This window comes from Aythya fuligula, chromosome Z (assembly GCF_009819795.1).
Source record: "Aythya fuligula isolate bAytFul2 chromosome Z, bAytFul2.pri, whole genome shotgun sequence".
Taxonomy (NCBI): Eukaryota; Metazoa; Chordata; class Aves; order Anseriformes; family Anatidae; genus Aythya; species Aythya fuligula.
In genome coordinates this window covers 62,704,758-62,729,633 of record NC_045593.1, presented here as the reverse complement: position 1 = coordinate 62,729,633, position 24,876 = coordinate 62,704,758, and the positions used below count along the sequence as shown (strand labels likewise).

The 24,876-nt window shown below is 38.9% G+C and overlaps 1 protein-coding gene across 5 annotated transcripts in view; it reads left to right on the top strand.

Moving 5' to 3' along the window:
* Nucleotides 1-24,876, top strand: part of MCC (MCC regulator of WNT signaling pathway) — a 209,939-nt gene that overhangs the window by 150,809 nt on the left and 34,254 nt on the right. For all 5 annotated transcript variants that reach the window (XM_032205497.1, XM_032205498.1, XM_032205499.1 and 2 more), the window contains 6 exons: nucleotides 2,250-2,386; nucleotides 5,849-6,012; nucleotides 11,050-11,256; nucleotides 22,271-22,417; nucleotides 22,724-22,813; nucleotides 23,484-23,632. In XM_032205497.1, coding sequence (XP_032061388.1) covers nucleotides 2,250-2,386; nucleotides 5,849-6,012; nucleotides 11,050-11,256; nucleotides 22,271-22,417; nucleotides 22,724-22,813; nucleotides 23,484-23,632 — 894 coding nt within the window. The remainder of the gene's footprint in view (nucleotides 1-2,249; nucleotides 2,387-5,848; nucleotides 6,013-11,049; nucleotides 11,257-22,270; nucleotides 22,418-22,723; nucleotides 22,814-23,483; nucleotides 23,633-24,876) is intronic.

Below are 24,876 nucleotides of genomic sequence, written 5' to 3'. Positions count from 1 at the left end.
CAGTGTCTTCTGTTACTGACAACTTCAGTTTTAAACACAGAATTTCTGTTTGCGGTACTTCTTTATCCTTAAATTCCCCCTTGCATTTTTAGTCCTCAGTCTGCAGCGTGCAAGGCTGGTGGTGGAGACAGCAACTGACCTTGCTGTTGCTTTACCAGAGATGGACTTCTCATCTTGCTGGTGAGGTCTTAGAAGCACAAACTCATTAAAAATCTGGCTTGTGACCTGTGTCCTCAGAAAGGTGTGAGTCCTGCCACACGACATACTTTTCAAGTGCCCCAAGATACTGAGAGTGTTTAAAATTGGGGAGGGGGAAGGGGGGAGAGGAAGAAAAAAAAAAAAAAATAACACACTAGGGCTAGCTAGACAAAGCTATGTTGGATTTTAAACAGGAAGTCTAAGCAATGAGAGCTAAAATGAGAGTGGTGAGAAATTATTATTGTTCGTGTACAGCAGGCATTGTTTTATGATCAGTACAGCCTTTTTATCTATTTATAGAGGCAATTCAGGTTTTAAAATGTAGGAATAATTGTAGAGAAGGCTGACATAAGTGAAAAAATGAATTATGTTCAAATAAAAAAAAATGCAACTGTTTGAGTATGTGGTAATTGGTTTTTGTCTAAAGCTAGTTATTGTTGGCCTCTGCTTTGGCTAATAATAAACTTATTCATGGAACATTAACTCACACTTATGTGTCTTCATTACACTGTTTTAATTCCTGCTATTCATAATTTAGTTTTCACACTTTCTTAAACATGTATTGCATAGTACCTAAAAGACTTTTCTTTGATCTAAATCTTAACTTTAACCAGCTGACCTGCATTTTTGTTTGATAGGTGCTTCTGATAACGTCTGATTTTATTTTATTTTTTTGAACTGAAGCAAATGTAAGAGGTAGAAGAGCATACTCACTGCTGTAGTAATTACATCTCAGTACCTTAGAAAACGCTGCTTGGCAAGCAAGCTGAAATGCATTTTTTGAGTTGGCCTGATTCATAAATTGTCATCTCTGCTACTTTGAGAGCAGAGTTTTTTTTCTGTTAGTGTTCCATGGGCTATCTTCTCTGCTATTCTCCCTGGCAAATCCTGACAAACCTCCAGGGGAAATCCTGCAATATTTCTGCACCAAACACTCATCACCATGTAGCATACACACAGAAATCTTACAGAACAGATGCCCCGCCCAGATGTAGATCCTGAGATAGCTCTTTGGATTTGGAACCAAAATGAAATAGCAGACAGTTCTATTCTCGTGCTGTGTTTCTTATCCACTGTTCTGCCGAAACTGCAGCAGAATAAATCTCTGCATTTGATTTAAAGGGTAACAAAATGATGGCTGTTCTCCCACTTGTCCAAGGGGCTCTGCACCAGGATAAACTGGTGTTTGTCTCATGTTTAAACTATACACTTTAACGTCAAAACAATCACTACAGATTTTTTTTTAGTCCAATCAGCAAGTGGATCAAAAGCAAAAATGTTCACAAATGTTCTCAGGCGAAGCTATTATTCATTTACTTATCTTCTTTTCCAGTCCTTTGAACTCTTCATATGGAGACAGAACGGAAAAGACCTAATTTTTAAGCTTATTAGCTTTAGCTAAAGTCTTCTGTGTCCTAAATGATTTTGGTAGAACCTGGTTGACAAATAACTTAAAACCTAGGTAATTGAGGCTTTTTGTTTTCCAACAACTCCAGCAGTTCAGTTTTGTACTCACTTATCTGTTCTCTTCCTTTTGAGAAGAGGAAATAAAAACCTACCTGTCCCCATGAGAATTCAGTATGCATATTCAGGAGTGTGCATGTATACGCTTGCTTTGCATAAGCTGATGGTGTCCTCAAACAGAGGAGGAGACCAAAATCAGTTACTGCCAGTCCACTTTGGGATCAAAAAGCCACTTGTGCTCGTTAAAAATGGTCAGCTGTTGAGTTATGGCAGAGCAGTCTGAGTCCTTGCACATGTTCTTACTTGCATGCAGTTCCACTCCTTGTTTCATTGTATGGTGTTCTGGAGTAATAAAGAAAAGGGAGTAAAGAAATGGAAATTAGACATTAGCTACTAGAAGCCTGTGTGACAGGTACAGCACGGTGAAAGCTGCTTTGCAGGTATAAACCTTTCACTAATGGCTGGACAAAATGCCATTAAATTTGTGTGGATTGTATCCTGTGGCTCAGTTTACAGGTATAAATAAGTGTCACAGAGATGCATATCTCCTCAGAGGGTTTTATTTCTGCCTTTGCTCTTGCATGCAGGGAGGAAGATGAGTATTCAGAGCTGCGGTCAGAGCTCAGCCAAAGCCAGCATGAAGTTAACGAAGACTCACGCAGCATGGACCAGAATTCTGTTTCTGTACCGGAGAATCAGTCCACCATGGTCACTGCAGACATGGGTGAGTGATGCTTCTTAGGAGACACAGAATCACAGAACCATACAAGATCCTGAGTTGGAAGGGTCCCACAAGGATCATCTAGTCTAACTCCTGGCTCCACACAGCACCATGCAAAAACTCAAACCCATACTTCTGAGAGCGTTGTCCAAATGCTTCATTGAACTTCAGCAGTCTTGGTGCTGTGACCACCACCCTGGGGAGCCTGTCTTAGTGCCCGACCAGCCCCTGGGTGCAGAACCTTTCCGTAACCCCCAGCCTGACCCTCCCCTGTCCCAGCTCCATGCCGTTCGCTCAGGTCCTGTCGCTGTCCCCAGAGAGCAGAGCTCAGTGCCTGCCCCTCCGCTCCCCTCATGAGGGAGCTGCAGGCCGCCATGAGGCCTCCCCTCAGCCTGCTCTGCTCAGGGCTGAGCAAACCAAGGGACCTCAACTACCCCTCAGACGCCTTGCCCTCCCTTCACTGTCTTTATAATCTTCCTTTGGACCCTCTCCAGTAGTTTTATGTCCTTCTTGTACTGTAGCACCTCAAACTGCACACAGTGCTCGAGGTGAGGCCACACCAGCTCAGAGCAGAGTGGGACAATCCCTTCCCTTGACCAGCTAGCCGTGCCAGTCACTGCTGACTCACAGCTTGCGTGTCTACCAGAAACCCCAGATCCCCTTCCACAGGGCTGCTCTCCAGCCTCTTGTCCCCCAGTCTGTATGTGTACGTACAGCCAAGGTTGCCCCAGCACAGCTGCAGAAAGTGGCACTTGCTCTTGTTGAACTTTATGCAGTTGGTAATTGTCCAGTCCTCAAGATCTCAGTGGTGTCTTCTCATAGCAGAAAGACATCCTTGTAGGAGAAGTACATCATAGCCTGCGAAATGCCAATCAAAACATTTGTTGAGGAAATAAATAAATCAAGGCTGTGTTAATCAAAGCAAATGCTGGAACTTCTCCATGACTATGAGCTTATACTTGAAACAACCTCTGTGCCTTTATGTAGAACAGCTACAGAGTCTCAAATGGAGCGGTCTGTTCAAGAGAGCTTATGAGTCTTAGGAAAGAAGAGGAAAGATCTTCCTTTTCTTCCCTGGATAAACCATATTCGTGCATGAGAGCTTCAATGGGTGACAGTATACACAAGCAATTATTTTAGGAAATAATTGAAAACAGCAGTTTTAAGTCTTCCTGCAGAACTTGGTGAACCTTAAACATCAAGCTATTAATTCTACAAGGGGCTTTTTTGTCATGTAACATACAATATTTTGCTTCAATACATAGGACACTGTAGTAAAAGAGTTTCCAATTGCTTGGAGCAGTGCAATTTATTATTGAGAACTTCAGTATCTTTTAGAAGAATTGACTGAGAACAGCCTGACTTTTGGGCACACTATTTATTGCCCTCAAGTGGAGGTTAATGACGTGTTGATATTGTAAGCAACCATATGCAAGAGATTTTCTGTATGACTTCTTAAATTGAACTGAATACACCAGCTCCTGAACTGTACTTGTTCATAAATGGAACACCTGCCACAGCACATTTGTATCGCAGTGTCTTGAATTTCTAGAAACATTTCTTTTACTTTTTTGAACCACAAATTTCAAACTAATTTAGTACTCAGCATTTATTTTGCTGAAATATTTAGGTGAGAGTTTTGGTTTTGTTCCTCATGGGAAGGAACTGAAGTTGTACATTAATGGCAAGATGTCTTTAAGTTTCTCCTAACAGTGGGAAATATGGAAATAAAATGAAATACAGCAGTGCACAAAATAAGAACATTAACTAGGAATTCCTGTGTTTTTCCATGTTATCCTTCTGTGCATACACTTTGTCCGTTCCGGGTTTTGTTTCATTATTCCTTTGAAAATAAATCCTTTTTGTATGTGCATGCATGCAAATATATATACATATTGTCCTTATATTTTAGAATCATAGAATCATAACTAATAACTGTGTATAGCCTTGCTTACTGACCTAACAGAATGAGCATCAGTGACTTAATAAAAAACGTAATATGTCATGATACACTAATGTATTTGGATATGTTGCTCAGTTGCTACAGGGAATCCAACAGCGAGAGCTAAAACTATGAATGTTCCTCAGTATGTCTTGCAGAGCTTGTGATCAGGTTGTTCTGATTTCCTAGGTAATGGAGGTCTCTCATTATTGTAATCCCTTGGCTTCTGGGGAAAAAAATGTTACTGTAGGAGCAAAAATGAGCATAAAAGGCCTTCTGTGATCATTGTTTGTTCAAATGACAAAATGTTTTATATAAGATGTAAGGGAAACAAAGGAATTCAAGAAAACAGATATTTTTACAGTTACACATCCTGCATGGTATATGCCACTCATAAATATGTGTTACTATAGGGATTTCTGGTATTCTTAAAACAGACAGGTGGCTGTTAGTCTGAAACTAGTAAATACGACTTCAGGAGTAGAGGTTTTGCTTGCATGTTGCCCGTTCCTATTTATTATATGATACTGTGATGAATTCATTATACACTCTTTTCTTTTGGTCAGCAGTAGGTTCATGTTTATATGCATTATGCTGTGGAGGTATATTTTTTGTAACGAGTTTACAGTATTTAGTTTCATCTCATCCTTTCATCTGACCTCTTTTAGTCTTCTCTTGTGTGAAGATTTTTTAAGGCAGTCTAAAATAATCTGATGTCTCCAGTCTATTAAAGTTCAGATATAGTCCAGTACCAGACTCCTTTATGCTCCATTAAGCACCCCATCCATGAGGCTCATATTAGATTCTGACTGTGGCAGAATGCTTGGAGCAGTAGCGTAGAAATAGCACACGGCAGCAAGAGTGCCACTGTTTTTAATAAGGTATAGGAACTGATGATGCACTGCTGTCACGTGGTGCACTATTCGTTATTGCAAGCTCTTAACCAGTAAGGCAGAAATACTAACCATCGTGTTTGAGAGAGAGCCTAAGAGGGAATTTCACCATGTCTGCCATAGAAACTACTGCTATCCATCACCAGAATGTGAACATCATAATGTCATTGAATGTACCAGGCAGAAGACTTGTTGAACTCACAGAGAAAAACCTTTGAGGGTAATCAAATCATGATAGTAGGCCATGAATAGCAAAAAGAAGAACCAGAATAGAAGTGGCGTAACATAACATTTACGATTAAATTTTAAATTTGTAATTATAAATTTAGATTTTAAATTGTAAGTCTCAACATTTTGTCCTCTGAAAAAAATGTTTTTGAACTGTGAGTGTACACTGTGGATAAGTAGGGGGAGTGTTACTTGTAAGATTGAAAGTAACTCTTGTTTTCTGTTGATGTAGTTATATATTTAAGCTGTTCAGCTGGTGGGGGGGGGACATCAGATTATCAGGACATACTTTTAACAAAAGGAGCCTTAGCTGTTCTGCACTTCATGGATGAGAGTTTGTTCTTTAATTGAGTCACTTATTGTTGCAATGTAACATGCTTGTTTTGTTTTGTTTTGTTCTAGATAACTGTAGTGACTTGAATTCAGAACTGCAAAGGGTGCTGACAGGTCTGGAAAATGTTGTCTGTGGGAGGAAGAAGAGCAGCTGCAGTTTATCGGTGGCAGAGGTGGACAGACACATTGAACAGCTCACTACTGCCAGTGAACATTGTGATTTAGCCATTAAGGTAACAGTAACATTAGACTCTAAATGTGTTGTATGTATTACATGGTAATACTCTGTAGAAATAGCACTTCTCAAATCAAAATGCATCACAGAAATCAACTCTAATTTATTTTATGTGTTGGATAGGTAGTAGTACACCTGCTCTACACTAAATTCTCTGAGGCACAGGAGGAGCTACTAATAGACTTTTGGTATCTAAACAGGAAAGTATCTGTCTTATATCCATTTCAGAGATAAGAGAAATTAGGACACTCGTCAGTTAATTTACTTTCTGAAGGTTAATCCTGAAAGTAAGTTGTCACTTTTCCCAGGGTCACACAGACAGTTAATAGCTGGTAACTGAAGGCACAGTATGCAATACTTGCTGAAACTTGGAGGTAAAATGCCATAAACTGTACTTAAGTTGTGACTTTGATGCCTTAAAATAGTAACTAATAATTTAAAACAAAACATGTGGCATATTAATTTTAATGGGGAACAGATAGTTCAACTGATACTTGCATGTCTTGTTTTTATTATGCATATAACAGAATAATAAAAAGGAATGCCTGGTATGACACGTATTAGAGTACTTGCTACATATGGAGGAAGAGGTGAACAAGTTTGTTGTGTTAGGTGGAAAAGACCAGCGACTCAGTTATATCAGAACAATTGTATTGACACTTTGCTCTTGAAGTGGGGAGATCTGTGACCACTCTGAACTGCTGAGATAGGCCTTTGGTGTGTAACTGGAAAAAGTCTCCTCTGCTCCTGGTGGTGCCTGAGGAGTATAATTGCCTATAAAGAAATCAATGCTGAGTAGCAGTTTGGAGAATGGGTATGTATGAGAGAGACAGACTGACTCCTAGATCTCTTGGGAATGGTCTTAAATCAGCTTATTTGAGTGTCTAAGAAGATTAGGATCAATACTTTGAATGTTACCCAGCATTTTCTGGAGTTTTAGGATTAAGTGTTCTCAGAAGTCTGTACTCAGAAAGAGAGAGATTGTGGATCTTGGAAAACTGGTAGAAATTGGTCTATGTATAGTCCCCAGAGGTATCTGAAGTAAGAGGCGATGAGAACTGTCTCAGGAAGAGGATTCAGTTAAAAAGCCAAAACAGCTGCCATAAGCGTTCCTCTCAAGCTTTTTGTTTTAGGCACATTATTTACTGTTGATTCAAATTAACTGCAATGAAACTTTTATTGTTCTGAGTAACTGTTCACAGCTTCTTCCTGGTACAAAATGTAGTCTTCCTCTTTTCACATAATCTCATAGCCATTTTTGGGCCGTGGAAGGGCAATGCTTTTCCCCACTGTCTGTGTTGCAGAGCCTGCAATTTTTTGTGTTAGACAAGTGATAGCATGCAAAGGATGTTAACCTTTCAGGAAGATAAGACTGTCATGCTCAGATTGTGAGCTAGGGAAGCGTGTCACTGATGTTCTTATTATAGCAATACCAACATGTAGAGCCCCTGTCTGCAGCTACATCCATGGCTGCAGGTTGTTTCTCCTTTCCTGCTCTTTCCTGCTTCCTCAAATAGAGAACTGAGAGACTTTTAAAACAGATGGGATCATGAATGCAAAACTGGAACATTCTGTCATGTGCTTTGATGTTGTCTCTTCTCTTCATTGGTGGGCTGTTGCCTTTAAATGTTTTGAATCTTTCTGATTTAATGGTTAGATTTCATTGTTGTTGATTTTTTTAAGGCTGTTCCTGCTAAATTTTCTTGTTTGTTTGTGCAAGTCATGTGGCCCTAGCTAGTTCACATGTTTCTGCCCCACAAAGAACAAGAAGACCTTGAAATGAGCAGATTGTTTGATAAACTGGACAGTTACACAGCTATCATTTGTTTTAGAAAATTTCCACAGAATATGCTGCTTAATGCTTCAGATGTTTTGAAGAGTAAATTCCTATCGGACCCAAAAGCAGGTACCAACTGCTAACAAACTAGTGATTCAAAAAGTTGTAAATATTTCTAAACCAAATCTACTTAAAACATGAAAACAGCTACCTGGGTTGAACTGAAAATCCACCTGTCTGGTAGGAGATGTCAATGGAAAAACTGCATCAAACAGGACATTCATAGTATGTCCTTATCCTCCTTCCTTCATACATGCTTCCACCAAGTGCAGTTAGGAACAGCTTGAGCCAGAGAAGTTGTCTTTGAATTTAATAGTCTTGAATGTCATTCTCCTTTGTGTTTATTTCTGATGGTTTTTGGACCCATCTAAATTGTTGGCCTCCATAAATTCTGGTAGGAGTAAGTTCTACCATTGAGTTTGGCCTTATGAAAAAGTGCTGCTTTTCTGCATCTTTTACACCTGATACTTGCTGGCTGATTCATCTAACATCATGTGCATAACACAACACCTCTTGTAAGAGTACTGATACAGAGAGTACTGATGACAGTGTCAGAGACAACACTGGAATTACCATGATATGACTTCCTGCCCTCTGCTCAGAGCATCATTTGTAATGCAGTCTGTGAAATCAGGCTGTAATTCAATCTGTTAACTTAGACCTGAATTTATCTGCTGTGCAGCAGCATGCCTGTTAAAACTGCTCTGAAATACTGCTTTGAAAAAAAAAAAAAAGCCCACACACGCTAGTTTAGGGAGCTATATCCATGTACCATAGGTATCTTGCTGGTCATCAAACCAGGGAACAGTGGCAGTAGTTCAGTCAGCAAAAGGATATTGGTCACAGCAAAGCGAGGTAGCACGGAAGCAAGCAGAAAGGTCCCTCATTTTTTTTTAAGGACTGTTGGGCAGCCCTTAGTATGGCTGTTAAGCCCATGCTGATGCTATCACTGCCTGAAGTTTGTAGTTGTGCAGGCAGCAATGGAGGGTGCAGGGAAACAGCAGCAGCAGCAGCAGCCTCTCTGTCTCATGATACCTCCATGGTCATGAGCCATTGCTGCTGCTTCATCTTTCAATGTTGTTCTCTGCTTATCACCCACAGTGGAGCTCTGAGGAGGAGCAGAGGCTCAGAAAATTAAGGGATTCTCTAAGAGCATGGGGAATACGGAAGAAAGAGACAGCAGCAGAGCTTGGCATTAGTGGGATGAGGGAACAACAGGGAAAGTGCATGAAAGAGGAGAGGAGGTTTGGGGGTGAAAGGGAGCGGAGAAGACAGCAACAAAGAGGCACTCTTGAAAATAAAGCTGGCATCATAAAGAGAGAATGCTCCTGATGTTACAAAGCTTTTCTTCATGTTGTAAGATTAATTGCCAGGCACTTACTTAGAACTTGAACACCTCATCAAGTTGTGTTGAAACAGTTTTACCTTGTCTGAGACCTGTAGGTGCAAGTGGAATTAATATAAGGAAGGACTGTGGCATCTTTTGTCTTACAGAGATAATGCAGCACATTGTTCTGTAGAAAATAAATTGAAGCTTACTACCAAATACGTAAATAGAATTATGATTTAGATGCTTTGTCAACTGGATTTTATATTGATGACTCTAAATGTACAGCAGTTTTAGGGGGGAGAGAGGAAATATGATTTAAAAGAATAAACTGAACCTGACTGCAAAAATTTTGTCCCTACTTTTTCCACAGAGTCTAATCTTGAGTTGGTTGATGGAAGTAGGTTTTGTTTCCTCTTGTATGAGTGTTTTTTCATTACCACTAAGGAATTTCGCTATACCCAAGAAGTATTTAACATTAATGGATTGAAAACAATAAATGACCATCTTTTCATTATTATGGACAAATAATGATATGTCACTAATATGTCACCTTAGTGTCACACTGCTGAAAATACTGACAGTATTTCTAGCAGAAAAAAACAGTGCTGTTTTCAGCTTGGCTTGTCCTTTTCAGCTGTACTCTAGTTGGACCTTTTATTCCCTCTCTATTTAAGGACATAAACTTTTAGTCATTTTTGTTATATATAAAAATAAAATTCTTTTTGTATAAAACAACTAAATGGGCTATTTTTACCTTGGTATCTGACTTATTTATCTTACATATTACATTTAAAAGTACAGGTCTTAGCTGTGACATATTATTGGAATGTCCAATGAAATGAAATTTCTAGGTTGCTTCTAATGTCGTATGTTCGTTTATTTTCCATGTCTCTTGTTACCATGTAATACAGATTGATTTAAAAGAGATTCAAAATCTCATAAGGAACAACTGGACATTTTTTCAATTTTGCAAAGGTCCTGGATAAGTTAGTAAATTTAATGCAAGTATAGCATATGTTAACTGCATAATAGCGTAAGAACTGCTTAGAAGTAGTTACCTGAGTGTTAAGAAATTTTAAGACATTGAATGATCAGTCTGACTTAAAGTTTATGCATGGCATTGTTGACTTGCTAGTGTTGTGTGCATGAAGGTCAGTTCCAGCCCGTGGAACTTGCTCCATCTCTTCTGTGTTGAATAGTGCCTATATGTCATAGTTACGAATGAGGGAATGGCATGGGGCATCCTAAAAGGCATGAAGTCCCACAGTAACCCAGCCTGTTTTCGACAGTAGGAGGGCTGTAACATCTTTGAGTACTGTGTAAGCCTAGCCAATGTCTGTTTTATTTCTCTGTGCCCTCCAGGAGAGATTATGCTCAGGGACATGGGAAAAAAGAGTCCTCTGCTCTGTACTCTGTTCCTTGCCCTTTTTGTGGAGTTGGTCTAGTGTTAAGAAAGGCTCCGTGCCCTTCACATGCAACCACAGGGTATGGACATGCTGCTGCTTTCCGCCTGTTAACCAGGCAGGGAAGCAACAAGCACAGTGCTTACCTGTAGCAAGTAGTCATTAATTTGTTTTAAAATGTTTTGAGATGAAATTAACTGGGACTGCTGTCATTTGTGGGTATTACAAAAGTAATAGAGCCAGTTTGCGCCTAAAACATCCCTTGGCTTTGGTGTTCGTCAATACAAAACATTTTAATAAAATGATTGTTCCTAATACCAAACGAGAGGCAAACTAATGGTGTTGTGGGACTGGGTGTATGCACATGGTTATATAGTTGTTTGTTACACATTTCTGTGCTGTGTATCATTAGTCTTGTTCAATCACATTTGCTTCTTTCTCTTTTATGATGACTATTTTTTGCAGACAGTAGAAGAGATCGAGGGTGTACTGGGACGTGACCTTTATCCAAATTTGTCTGAAGAGAGATCTCGATGGGAAAAGGAGCTTGCTGGCTTGCGGGAAGAGAATGAGAGCCTCACTGCCATGCTGTGTAGCAAAGAGGAGGAGCTGAACAGGACCAAGGCCACCATGAACGCTATTCGTGAAGAAAGAGACAGATTGCGTAGAAGGGTAAGACCTTATGAGTGTCTGAATGCTGCACAGATGATCACTTCTTACAGGGGAAAACTAGTCTGTGCAATGTTGTCATCAGAGCAAGCGTCCCTTCCATTGTGCTTCCTCTACTGACTTAAGGATTTTCTGTTTTTAAAGCTGAGACATATAAATGACAGAGCTAGGACAAAACTGAACATTATTGAAGAAGAGTATGTGATGAATAGGCAAGGTGTACAACAATCTGGAGTCAGAAAGCATGTGCTAGCAGGAATTCTGATATTCATCTCCAGTGGAGCATATGTAACTCATCTATAGAGAAAGCAGATGTTCATTTAGTGAATTTTCCTGTGAGGCATGTTTTTTCCTGTAAACAACAAATATTGCTTTGTTTTTGATGGGAATTCAATTTGTGATTAGGAGAAAGAAAAAGAACAGGACTCCTGTCACTGGGTAATAATTCTCTGAACAGAACAATGTGTAGTACCAGCCATGTTCTGTTTCCCTGTCTAAGTTTTATGGTGCTGCTATTTCAGATAACAGCTTTGTGTTTTGTGCAAAGTCTTAAGTAAGAAAACTGGAAGTTTGTTTACAGAACAGAAAGATCAAGATAACGTGACCGTAACGTCCGTTACTTTTATAATGCGTTAACTTTGTCCCTGTTATATCTGCAGAGTTTTAGTGAGATATCAAATAATTTTGTTATTAAAATATGGCTGTTTAAAATTCATGCTTAGTTTGGGTAACAATTTAGACCACTCTACCTTGTCAAAATTACAGGAAGTGTTGCTCTTTACTTAGTGGCAGCAGAGCAAACCTTTATGCAAATACCATATTTCTGAAACAACATTGTTCTGTAGTGACTGTATCATTTTGGCATGAAGCTGCATTGTGTGAGACTTCAAATTTTCAGATACCAAGACACAAATTACCTTTGCAAAACTCTCTAGCTTCTCTTAATACTAAGTTACATAAAGCAAGACCGTTTCCAACTTTTTTGTAAAATGCATTCCTATTATATACCATAAGTGTAAGTACTTTTCAGTCCTGACATTTTTGGACTGATTTTAGACTGACACTTTTCAAATAGAAGCAGTACCACGTTGAGCTATGGAAGCTGTATTTATGCATATCATCAGAGTTTTGCAGGGAGCGGGGAGAAAAGAACAGAAGTGTGTGCTTGTGAAATTTACTTAGAAAAATGCAGATACTGGTACTAGAGGTGATGTAGATCAGTATTGGGATATCATACAAGAAAAAAGTAGATGCCTCTGAGGATAGAATTAATACAAAAAGAATTACATTTCAAGAAGTATGGAGTAGAAGTTCATGGGTTTAAAAGATTGATAATGAATTTATAATGACAACCAGGAGATCCTCAGTTAAAATAAATTTAAAAGGGAGGTGGGGAGGGGGTGTAGAACTGATGTTTGTACCCTCAGGGATCAGCATGTTAATAAGCCATTGATGCATGAAGGAAAATGCAAACCTATGATGTACCAGATTAGATATTGCCAGTAGAGAATGGAAAGACTGCTGCACTTCGTGTGAAGAGTGGTAAGATCTGATCTGTAATATTTTATGTAGTTCTTATCTCTTACACTTAAAAAGATTTAGTTTAAATTGACAAACAGATGTAGAAGATGGTCTTAAAAATGGTCAGCTTATTTGTAGAAGTGACTAAAAGATTGTGTTGTGTAACCTGGCTAAGCAAAATCTGAATTTGATTTCTCTTTTCAAGTGCTGGAGAAAGCAAGTAACAATGGGAGATAATGGCTGTTCAAGTTTAGGGACAGAAATGGAGCAAGAAAAAATGAATATAAACTATCCACAACTATGTTAGGCTACTAGGTAGAAATTAGACTATGATGGGTATAACAGACAAGAGGATTGTGGTTCTGAAGAAAGAGTAAGGTGAGAGAAAGTAATTTGAAAATGGAGTTTGAAAATATTAAATATATGTTTGTATGATGAAACATATGACTGTATAGATACCTGTCAAAGCCAGGACATTAGGAAGGTATCCAAAGAAAAACAGAACAAAACAAAAAATGCTTTTAATTTGCCTGGTTAATACAACTGCTTTAATTCTAGTGTTAGGTTTAGTATCTGTACAAAACTGTAGTATTTTGTCTGTTTGCCATCAATAGCTGAGGGCTGGATTAGATGAGGAAGAAATTGCTGCCTGGTTCTGTGTATGTTGATAATGCTTGAATTTGCCAGACTCTGCTCGCATTCCCAGTGACCCAAGCATGTGTGGAGCTACTCATCTGCTGGCTATATTATGAAATTTGTGCACAATTTCTGTTGTAAAGGCAGTGACTCGGAATGAAAAGGTGGTGTGTTAATAGTGTCGATCTAGTAGTTGTTGGCCTGTCTTTTTGAGCTGTTAGCATGGATGCTGCAAGCGTTACTGATGTGTGTCTGCTGTGGAAGCATCTCTGGTGGACACAGAATAGAGACATCAACTTGCTTCATGTAATTGGCTAGCACAGTTGTCAGATGGTACCAGCGGGGTGACAGTACTGATCTGAATCGTGTTTGGACCACTGACCATGGAGATAATAAGTCTTCAGTTGCTCTGTAAAAAATTGAGAGCTGTGTAGAGTATACAACAAGTTTGTCTAAATGTTGGTTCTTTTTTCATTAAGGAAATTCTTCTTGGATAGATTGGATAGATACCTTGCAGTAACCTTTCAGTAGGTGAAGAATTAATGTTGGATTGGCACGTGCATAACAAAATCAAGCAGACTGTATTCAGGCCCAGCTGGCAGGGTTTTTTTTTTTTGGTTGTTTTCATTTAGTTTGCACCTACAGAGGACTTTATTGAAATATGCTTTTTAATATCACCCTGAACTTGCAGAGCAACTGGTTTATTGCCCCCACTGGAGAAGTCTATGGCATAAGACTGTCAGCAACACTATGCGACTGTTGTACTGGAAACCATATTTGCATTTGTAATATAACTCTATGTCTGTAGTTGCAACAAAATAAATGTTTTCTTTGACCTATTGAATATTTTCTATATGCTACCTGAACTCAGAGTCACTTCAGATTATTTCCCTGGAGAGTAGAAAAGGAGATCCAACTAAAATTTAGTTATTGTTCTTCTCAAATTAAATTGGATGAAGCGAATAAGCTGAAGTTGGCCAGATCAATAGGTCTGTTACTTTAGACCAATGTCTGTAATCAGGCAGAGTGCTTTCAATACATTGTTCTCAGGCTTGTTGGAGATTTAATTTAATTAGGTATTTAATGTGCTCAGTTAACAGATTGTGCTGCTTTCTAGAGCAGTAGCTATGGAACAACATACATAAAGACTTTGTTTCTCACAGGTCATTAGTAAATGAGGTAATCGCTTATTTGTGTAGGGTGCCTGCAGTGTAGCTAATTTCATAATACAGAGTTTTATTTTACCTCTGCATGATATTGCCATATTAAAAATAAAATTTATTTAGATATGGGCTGGTCTGTGCCCTGGAAGCTGCTTACCAGCACAAAATTTATCAAAGTTCTGATTCCAGTAATATAAATAAGATGCTGGGGAACTTCTGTACCAGCTCCTGGGATTAATATTAGAATAAAATTGGAATCAGAGTAGTGCTGTTTACAGCTGCTACATATATATGCATATATATGCATAGTGCACCCTCAGTAAGTTCGCAGATGACACCAAGTTAGGTGCGTGTGTCGATCTGCTCGAGGGTAGGAAAGCTCTGCAGGAGGATCTGGATAGGCTGGACCGATGGGCTGAGGTCAACTGCATGAAGTTCAACAAGGCCAAGTGCCGGGTCCTGCACCTGGGGCGCAATAACCCCAAGCAGAGCTACAGGCTGGGAGAGGAATGGTTGGAGAGCTGCCAGGCAGAGAAGGACCTGGGAGTATTGGTTGATAGTCGGCTGAATATGAGCCAGCAGTGTGCTCAGGTGGCCAAGAAGGCCAACAGCATCCTGGCTTGTATCAGGAACAGTGTGACCAGCAGGGCTAGGGAGGTGATCGTCCCCCTGTACTCAGCTCTGGTGAGGCCGCACCTCGAGTACTGTGTTCAGTTTTGGGCCCCTCGCTACAAGAAGGACATCGAGGTGCTTGAGCGGGTGCAGAGAAGGGCGACGAAGCTGGTGAGGGGCCTGGAGAACAAGTCCTACGAGGAGCGGCTGAGGGAGCTGGGCTTGTTCAGCCTGGAGAAGAGGAGGCTCAGGGGCGACCTTATCGCTCTCTATAGGTACCTCAAGGGAGGCTGTAGCGAGGTGGGGGTTGGCCTGTTCTCCCACATGCCTGGTGACAGGACGAGGGGGAATGGGCTTAAGTTGAGCCAGGGGAGTTTTAGGTTAGATGTTAGGAAGAACTTCTTCACTGAAAGGGTTGTGAGGCACTGGAACAGGCTGCCCAGGGAAGTGGTGGAGTCACCATCCTTGGAAGTCTTCAAAAGATGTTTAGATGTAGAGCTTAGGGATATGGTTTAGTGGGGACTGTTGGCGTTGGGTCAGAGGTTGGACTTGATGATCTTGAGGTCTCTTCCAACCTAGAAAATTCTGTGATTCTGTGATTCTGTGTGATATAGTAACAGGCTTAAACAGTGGTAGAAGAAGTAGTAGTTGTGCTCATAGGCAAAATCCCCTGTATCCACCAGGTAAGTCAGATGAGCTAAATATAGTGTGTATGGCATTTAACCTGTATCATGACTGCAGAATAGAAGCTTAATTTTCTTTTTAATGAGAAATAAGTAAATAAAGTTGCCAAATTAGTAGTGCCATGGTTCAGTACCCTGCAGCGTGTTGGCGTAAGAAGTGATAGGCATGGGCAATGCTTCCCTGAGGCTGCGAGTAAGTGTAAAATGAGAAAGCAGTTTCAGCTCTGGATGTCTGTTAAGTCTATCCTCTGCATAAACCATATGTCGCCATTACAACTTAGAGTGCAGTTAATCAAATGCTTTCAGTTGTGATGCTTGTTTGTTTTTATCTGCTCCAAATTCACCAAACTAACCAGGAAGAAAAAAAAAAAAAAAAAAAAAAGACTTAATATTTTATCTATCTTTTGACTTAAGACCTTAATGAAAATATAACCCACAGTAGTATAGAGAATTGCAATTTTAGTGTGTAATCTCTCCAGCTGCCCAAACTGCCCCTGCTCCAAGAAACTGTTTTAATATGAGGGCTCTCCCAAGATACTTCATTCTTGCAAGCAGTTGAAACCTACCCAGACCACAGAACGAGTCAGATTCTTGGCCATGCAGGCATTCTTGAGCCCACACTGTTCTCAGATGACACAAAGCTGGCATGAGCAGCTCGACTCTCCTTCTTTTGGCATTGCTCACATTGGGATCAGAAGGCATTGCTCCAGATTGCTAAAGAACGCTGATATGTTGCAGGCTTTTAGAGGTTATTATAAGCTTGCACAGCTTAAAGTGATCCTTGAGCTGTTGGGTCGCCTTGTATCTTGCCAGAAACCTGCAGTAGCATCAGAAACCTATTTCCAATTCTCCACCTCCTTCAGTTGCATGGTATTTGTTTACACAGCAAGATCTCAGCTATTAGAGTGTACAAGCTGTTCTTCTTCATCCACGCTTGTATGGAAATGCTCAGTGATTAATCTAAAAAATAAATGAGGAAAATAGATAGGTGTACTGCTCTCACTTGTGCTTGTTCCCACTGGATGCTAGCCTGGGTCAGAACGCTCCACTTCGTGTCTGGAGCTTTCAGGATCCAGCCTTTGCACCCCGGGTCGCATCCTTGTATTTCCATGCTTCGCATCCCTCAGAGAGGTGCAGCACCCGGATCCTTTCCATGGATCAGCATGGAGCACAGCATGAGGGACTCCTGTAGAGCACCTGGTAACATGTCTCTGGAGCACTGTAAATGTTCCTGATACGTAAAACTCCTGTGTGTATTAACCTTGACAGCATACTTATTCTCCCATAGATGGTTATGTGTCTGTGTGTTGTTCCCTTTCTCTGCTCCTCAAAGTACATGTAATTTTTCAAACTGGATTGATTTTCAGTCCTGCCAGAGGAGTAGAGCTTCCAGTGACAGTTAAATTCCTATGTATTTCTTGAAATTACATCTCTTTGTAGAGGAAAGAGATTCTGTAGATGCTTCATCTGAAGTGATTCAGCTCCAGAGAATTCATCGAGAAGGCTCCCCTAAATACAAGGAAATATATCTGTACGGTGCAGGCTTACAGCAATTCAAGACTGCTATATTCAGTCAACCAAAACAATTTGTAGGAAATCAAGCCTTGTTAGGCCTGTCAGTGATGATTGTTCAAACATTTATGAGAAGCTACATCTGACTGAAAACAATTGCCCTAGGCAGGAGTGAATGTTTCTGGGGTGCCCAAGGTGGGGAAGGCCCTCACCGCTCAGAGCAGCTTGAGTCGTCACATGAGTATTGCATTTTCCACCTTCTCCTCCACAGATCTGCAGCATGCAGAAATAAAATGGAAAGTGGGAGAGATACTCACTTCCTGTGGTTTGCTGTACTTCATTTTCATCCTGTTTATAACAGGAAAAAAAAGATGTGGTACTAAAATGCTAGAAAACAAACAATTATGTTACAAAAAGGGTTCAAAGATACTGAATAGTGAAAGAGTCAGGTCCCAAGTAGAGTAGAAAGAAAAGAATCTCAGGCATGCCTCTTATTTGATTTAGGAACAAACGCAGCAGGTGGCCTTTGAATGCAGAAATGAGTAAAAATGGATAATTTCTGTTTTTTACTTAGTGTTTGCCAAGAAATCATGTAGTTGTGAGTCTGTATGTGTAAAACACAAAGAGTAAATTATGTTTCTTATTGTTATAGACAATGAGCAGGTTCCACTAAAGTAGTTTCTATAACCTATTTTTCATTTCTGCAAACAAATCTCTGATGTTTCTGAATCAATTTTGAAGTCTTTCATAAGTCCAACATCACTGTAGCATGTCACCCCCCTTTTTCTTCTATGTTTGCTTTTTATTTATTCTTTAAGGTACCAAAGTTACACTTTTTCTCCCTATTTCCTTTTCCAGTTCTCAGCTTTCTAAGAAAAAAAAGAAACAGAAATGCGACTTAGCAATTGCTAAATACCAAATTAATAAATAAAACATGAAGTCATGTAAGTTTATAGTAATTACCTGAGAACATCTATTTGCACGTGGCTTATATTGGTAACTAGGCTATTGATTTGAAGTCTAGTGACTCTGTTGCCCCGTGTCTCACTTAATGCTCCCTCTGCTGATGTTTCCAAGGTTCTAACACTTCTTTACTTCACTAATTCTTCTGGCTTTCTCAAGCTGTTCAGATCTCTCCTTCTCCACTTTTCTTTTTTTTTCTTTTTTTTCAGTGGTGGATTTCACAGGTGTTTCCTTGGATTTCTCCTTTTTCTAACCTCTGTCTCTCCTCAGCCTGTTTTTTTTTCTGATCATATAATTAGATCTGCCTGTCTGCCATTTTCCACCTCAATTTAGAATTTTAGGACTTTACAGCAATTTTGATAATCCTTCTGGATGTTCCCATCTTTGAACTAAATATGACGCAATGACTTAAGAAATCTTTGTTTAAATCCTTCCACATTATTCCTTCCCAACTCACAAATCCACTTTTTCTCATCTCTTAGCGGAACTTTTTTTTTTTTTTTTTGCCTAACTTGTCTTAATCCATTAGATTTTTCCAATTTTGTCGTTAATTTCCTGTAAGATCTGCCCTTCTTCTCTCACCTGTTTCTTAGTATTTATTGTGTCCCACGTGTAGTACTGTAATTACTTTCTATCTACTAAAAAAAAATAGGAATCCTTCAGAATAATTTATATCATGATGGTGACAAGACTCAAGATGGTAGATGAGGTGGTCAGACAATTTTTAGTCATGGCTTTTAAACCTGTCCTTTCATAACTCATGCATTCACCAGTCTGATGAAGAAGATACCTCTTAAACCTTTTTTCTTTTTTTTTTTTTTTTTTTTACCTTGATTCCTGTTCTTTAGTGTTCCATTAAAATTATTACTACTAGTGTGGAAAAGTACCTTCTGAGGAGATGGTACATACTGCTGTATTTACAGAGAAGGTTTTGGTGACCAGAAATAGTTATCTAAGCTGTGTCTGGGCAGACTGGAGGGGTGCAATCCGTTATGAGGTTCTGACTCATGAATGTATGAACTGTGATATCAGTGATTTTGCAGGTAAGACAAAATTGTTCTGTTATCCTGTAGAGAATTACCATCCAGTACTCAGTGTTGCTAAAGTTAGTGCAGTTATTTATAGCAGTTAATTCAGCATGTAATTTCTCAGATGAAAGCCTGGATCAGTAAATATATCAAGAAAGTAGACAGCTTAATCATGCTTTTTTAAGTTGTGGTTGCTTATATGATATGGTATTAAAACAAAGACTTGCACAAATTCATAACTGTGCTGTGCTCTGTGTTTTCTTTTATAAATGTTCTCCTGAGCAAAGCTTTGCCTGACTACAGTCTCAGTTACATTCATTTTTCTTTCTTCTACATGTATGAGTATTGTTTTAGATATCCATAAGAATAACTGCCTTTGTAATTGTGGCCAATAATTACTTCTCACTAGTATAATAAATAGTTAAACATAGACTAAAAGAAACCTATTTACATTAGAGTTTTATCTAATGTTGTCCTTACGTAAGGTAGCTTTAAATTTTGGAGTAAATGATTAAGTAGTATTTTAATCAACTTCAGTACTGTGCTTCCTGGTTGCTGTTACATTTAGAATGTTACTCACTTTTGGACTGAAATCTTCCAGGGCTAGCTTCTAGGCATAGGTAAATATTTTAGCAATTTTTGAGTTGGACATCAAGACGGGGATTTGATTTTAAGAAGAATGTATCCCTACTATTTTTCCAGGTTGTATGTTTATAAGCAATGCTCTAACTTAAGCACTTGGGAATTTAGTTTAGAATAGCATGGCTTTAAAGAAATAATAATAAATGTGATTTTTATTTAATGAAATTTTAGGGTTGCTTTTTTTTCCCCAGTGAGTGTTAATGCCACAGTACAAATCCTGTATGCACTGGCATACCACATCTGCAAGTATAAACATACATACATGGTTTATTTCATTTTTATGCATATCAGCAGGCTAAAATGATTGGTTTGCATCAGTACAGCACTTCTGTCCTTAAGGTTTGCATTAGTAAAGCTGTACCCATATTGAAATTATATATGTCTGTATGAACAATGGAAGCCCTAGCTGAGAATAAGTAGAAGATAGATGTTCTGAATGTGCATTTTATATAGAGTTTTACATCTTAAATCTCATTACAAATACCTGCATAAATTTTTCAGCATGTTTCCTTCATTGGGGATTTCCTTTGGAGGTATTTTATACTTCACTTTTTTTTTTTTCTTTTCTTTTTTTTTTTTTTTTTTTTATCAGAGAAATCACAGGAGCTATTTGGCTTCACCTTATTTAAGGTGTAGCACTTCTCCATGGCTGAACAGTGAAGTTATGAGTGCAGTTAGCTTTTATGTACTCTTATTGTTGCCCCCTGCAGCCTTTTATTAGGAACATGCAATTGTTCTACTCTGCTATGTAAGGAATCTGATTGTTGTTTTTGTATGTTTGTTTGGTTTTCCTCCTCATGATTTGCACCTACCTAAAAATTCTGTTGTTTTTGTAGCAAGTCCTCAGACTACCTGACCTTCAGTTTACCTAAAGGCTGAGGCAGAGGGAACGGGACTCTTCAGGAAAGTAGAAGTAGACTATAGGGAATTGTAGGAAATGTAAGATACTACTAGTTTGGTGACTGGAGAGAGTTCCAGCTTGAATTCCTTCCTCTCTGTAGTAGCTTGAAGGGATCTGTACACATGCAGAGAGCATGCTGACTGCCACTCCTTCAAACAGAGACTGCTGAAGCACTGACGGTGCACTTAGTGAACCTATAGCTGAAGAAGACCAAAGCTTTAATGCAACTTTGATGTTTTCTGACAAAGGTGTTTCAGCTTGCTTAATCTGTTCTTTGAACATATTATATAAAGGTGGATATCCCACCGTTTTTATAGAATAGGTATCAGAGCTGCCTTTCATGCTTCATGGGGTTATCAAATAGACTGACCATATGTTATTCACTGAACTTGTGGTAAATTTTCACAAGTTCTGTTTTGCAGGTGGACTGTTTTAACACAACCCATGTAGAAACCTGCACGTTAAAGTAAACAGTCTACATTCAGGGAAACTTCCTTTCTATGTTTCCACCCCCTTCTAATGTCTCACACTCTTTGTTTCCAACCAGGATGCTTATTCTGTGGGAAAAATGAGCTCTGTCACATTACCTTGTGGCATAATTGTTGTGTTAAGCAGTCTGTTTATTCTTTGTTAAGAATTATTCCAAGGTAAACACTATAATCTTTTGCTCAGCAGTACAGCTTGGCTCCTTCGGGCCTTTCCTCCTCCCCCTTGCAGGTTCTGAAACTCTTGACGTCAGTGGTTCAAGTATCTGCTGTGTTATGAGGGCTGAACAGTGTTTTGCAGAGAGCTTCTGCAAACTGTTGGTTGGGCACTTTGCTTCTATTTTCTTCTCTGTACATTGCTCGCTGTGTGATAGCTTTACTTAGATATAGTTCTGAAAGCATGATTAACATTTGAATTTTTTTGACCTTTAAATGTGACAAAGTCATCCTGTGATATATTTATGTCAAGAGTTTCTTCAACACTGGAGCTTTCCATTAAGAACATGACCTTTGGTTTTTGTTTAGACATCATAATCTAAGGCTAGAGTATTAGCTTCACACCAGAGAGAAGTTTCATTATTTACAAAACTGCTACACTGAAGAGGGTTATATGACACAAGATGAAACGTAAAGTGATTACTCTACTGTATTACATTTGCATATTGCACATGGCAGATAGTTTTTAAACACTTGACAACAATGAAGTTTTAAAATAATGTCCATGCATCTGCTCCCACATGAAAACTTTGCAGCCACCACAGGACAAAATACAACGTCTGTGCTCAAGCCACGGTTTGGCTAGAATGATGAAAAATTGTCTGAACTAGTTAAAACATAAGACGAAAAACAGAACATTATGTTTTATCCTTAGGTTCGGGAACTGCAGACGCGTTTGCAAAGTGTGCAGGCAACAGGCCCATCCAGCCCAAGTCGTCTTACTTCTGCAAATCGACCCATTAACCCCAGCACAGGAGAACTGAGCACAAGCAGCAGTAGTAATGACATTCCCATAGCCAAGGTGAGTGTGTTTCAGTTGTGCTTCACATCATCTGTGAGAAGCAGGCTTCCTTTAGCTGCTGTGCAGGGGTGTAATTAACTGGGAAATATCTAGAATCCCCTGAGAAATTTCTGGGGTCCTAAGCAGGCCCATGAAATTCAGCAGCAGGAAGAAATAAAGCACCACTGATTGTAATTCTCTCAGTTACAACTCAGGTGTCAATTCTACAGTAGTTTACTTCAGGTTTGTAAATACGGCTAGTGAACAAATGCATTTTGTATAATGTTTATGGGTCCTGTGTAAGCTGTACAGCATTCTGACTTCTAGATTGCTGAAAGAGTGAAGTTGTCAAAGACAAGATCAGAGTCTTCATCATCTGACAGACCTGTCTTAGGATCAGAAATCAGCAGCATAGGGGTAAGGACCAATAATTACGTGCATGCATGAAATCTTCTAAAGATGAATTGTGTTCTGTTAGCACTGTTTTCTTCCTAAATTAAAATATGAGCTAACTAAAGAAAGTTTAAAAATTATATTGAGAAAAATTTCTCAATGGAGAGGATTTCACCTGATATCAATATCTCATTTTCTGATGACTGTTGGCTAGAAATCATTCCCTGAGTAATGTTAAGAGCATAACTCTGGAGTCAGTTAGTTCAAAATGTAACTTCTCAAGAAAAGACTGGTTGCATTCCACAACTTCCAAACCAACAGAGAAATAGATTCTGCTTTGTAATGCCAATGTAAATCCACCATGTTGTTGCTACTGTGTGTTAATATTTGTTTCGCTGAAGAGCTTGGCTCTGCCATTTTGCTAAGCTTTCAAGAAAGTAAATAGCTTGCTGTTCAGGTTTTTTAAATCTGTCATTAAATAATGGGCTTCACCCTTTGGTTTGTAGACTTTTAAATAAAAATAGCTTCTTAGAGTAGAAATTTATAAATATTCTACTGAATGTAAAATTCATAGTAAAAAATAAATAATGAATATCTTGAGGTGAGCAGAGAAACAAAGCTCTCAATTCAGACTACCTCTGAGAGGAATCTGGTTGCTTGCTTTTCACAATAATCTATTAACTACCCTGTGCAGGTGTCTAGTACTGTGGCTGAACATTTGGCACATTCCCTTCAAGACTGCTCAAACATCCAGGAAATCTTTCAGACTCTTTATTCACATGGATCTGCTATCTCTGAAAGTAAAATCCGAGAATTTGAAGTGGAGACAGAGAGATTAAATAGGTAAGGTGAAAAGTTAGATGTGCTCAGTTGTGTTATACAGTTATCTCTGTTGAAGTTGCTACTTTTTTCTCTTTTTGAATACATGTATTTCACGGTTCAGTCCAAGCTCAACTGTGGCAGCTGCAGATAAGCATGAAATGTAGTTGATGAAGAGAAGATTGAATCATATGCTAAGGACTCTTGCCATGAGTATGACAATTTTGTCATCTATTATTAGATCAGCACAGTGCCTTCGTCTGTGCTAGTTTGCACTATAGAGTGTCCTTCACTATGGCCAACCAAGTAGATATGGCATCCTTTTCCATAAAACACATCAATGCTATAAATTTCCATTACTTACTATCCATCATTCTGGAAATAGCTTGCTTTGCTTTGTCCTGAAGAAGCAGAATTCTAGCATTATCATATCAATAGATGTACTGATACATGATGGTGCGGCATGTGTACCATTAAATAGACTTCTGGCTGCAGAAGAAAGATTGCAGTGTTCTTGTTGCAGTTAAAATACTGTTGGTATCCTTCAGTGAGCTCTATCAAAATTAATGCCTCAATGACCTGTTTGGCACATAAGATCAAAAACTGTGAATCAGGAACATGAGAATCATGTCTCAGAGTTCTTTAAAGTTCTTTGTTCCCCACAATTATCTCAAATTTATTTCCCACAGCTATCTCAAATTCAGTCTGATCAGTACAATATCTCTGTTACTCATAGCTCCTGTTTCAATAGTACTGCAATATTTTTCATCCTTTTTTTTTTTTTTTCTCTGCACAAATTTTATATTGACATTGTGCCATTACAGGAGGTGTCAGAGAAGAAATAGGAGATGAAGCATCTGGAAGGTCTAGCAACTGCGGAAGTCAGGGCTTCATTCTGATCACTGAGGAAATAGTATCCTAGCCCTTCTCTTTATTGTGTTTGTTAAGAAATCAGTGATTTCAGTGTTGATGATGGCATTGATTTCTTCATTAGCTACCCACCTAAACATTAAAATCATTTACCTGTCCGTTCACAGTATATGTCCAACTCTTGTGATTAGACATAATAATTGATGTGTTGTTAGCAGCAGTGAGAATAATCAATAATTCTAATATTCTGAAGCCTTATTTTCAGATTCAGAGTTTATCTCATTTAGAAGAATATTATAATTAAGTTCTGATACAAGCTGACCAATGAATGATTTGAACATTGCCAAATTTGTGGAGATCTGATTGTGTCGTTGACACTCAGTTCATATTTTGGAAGT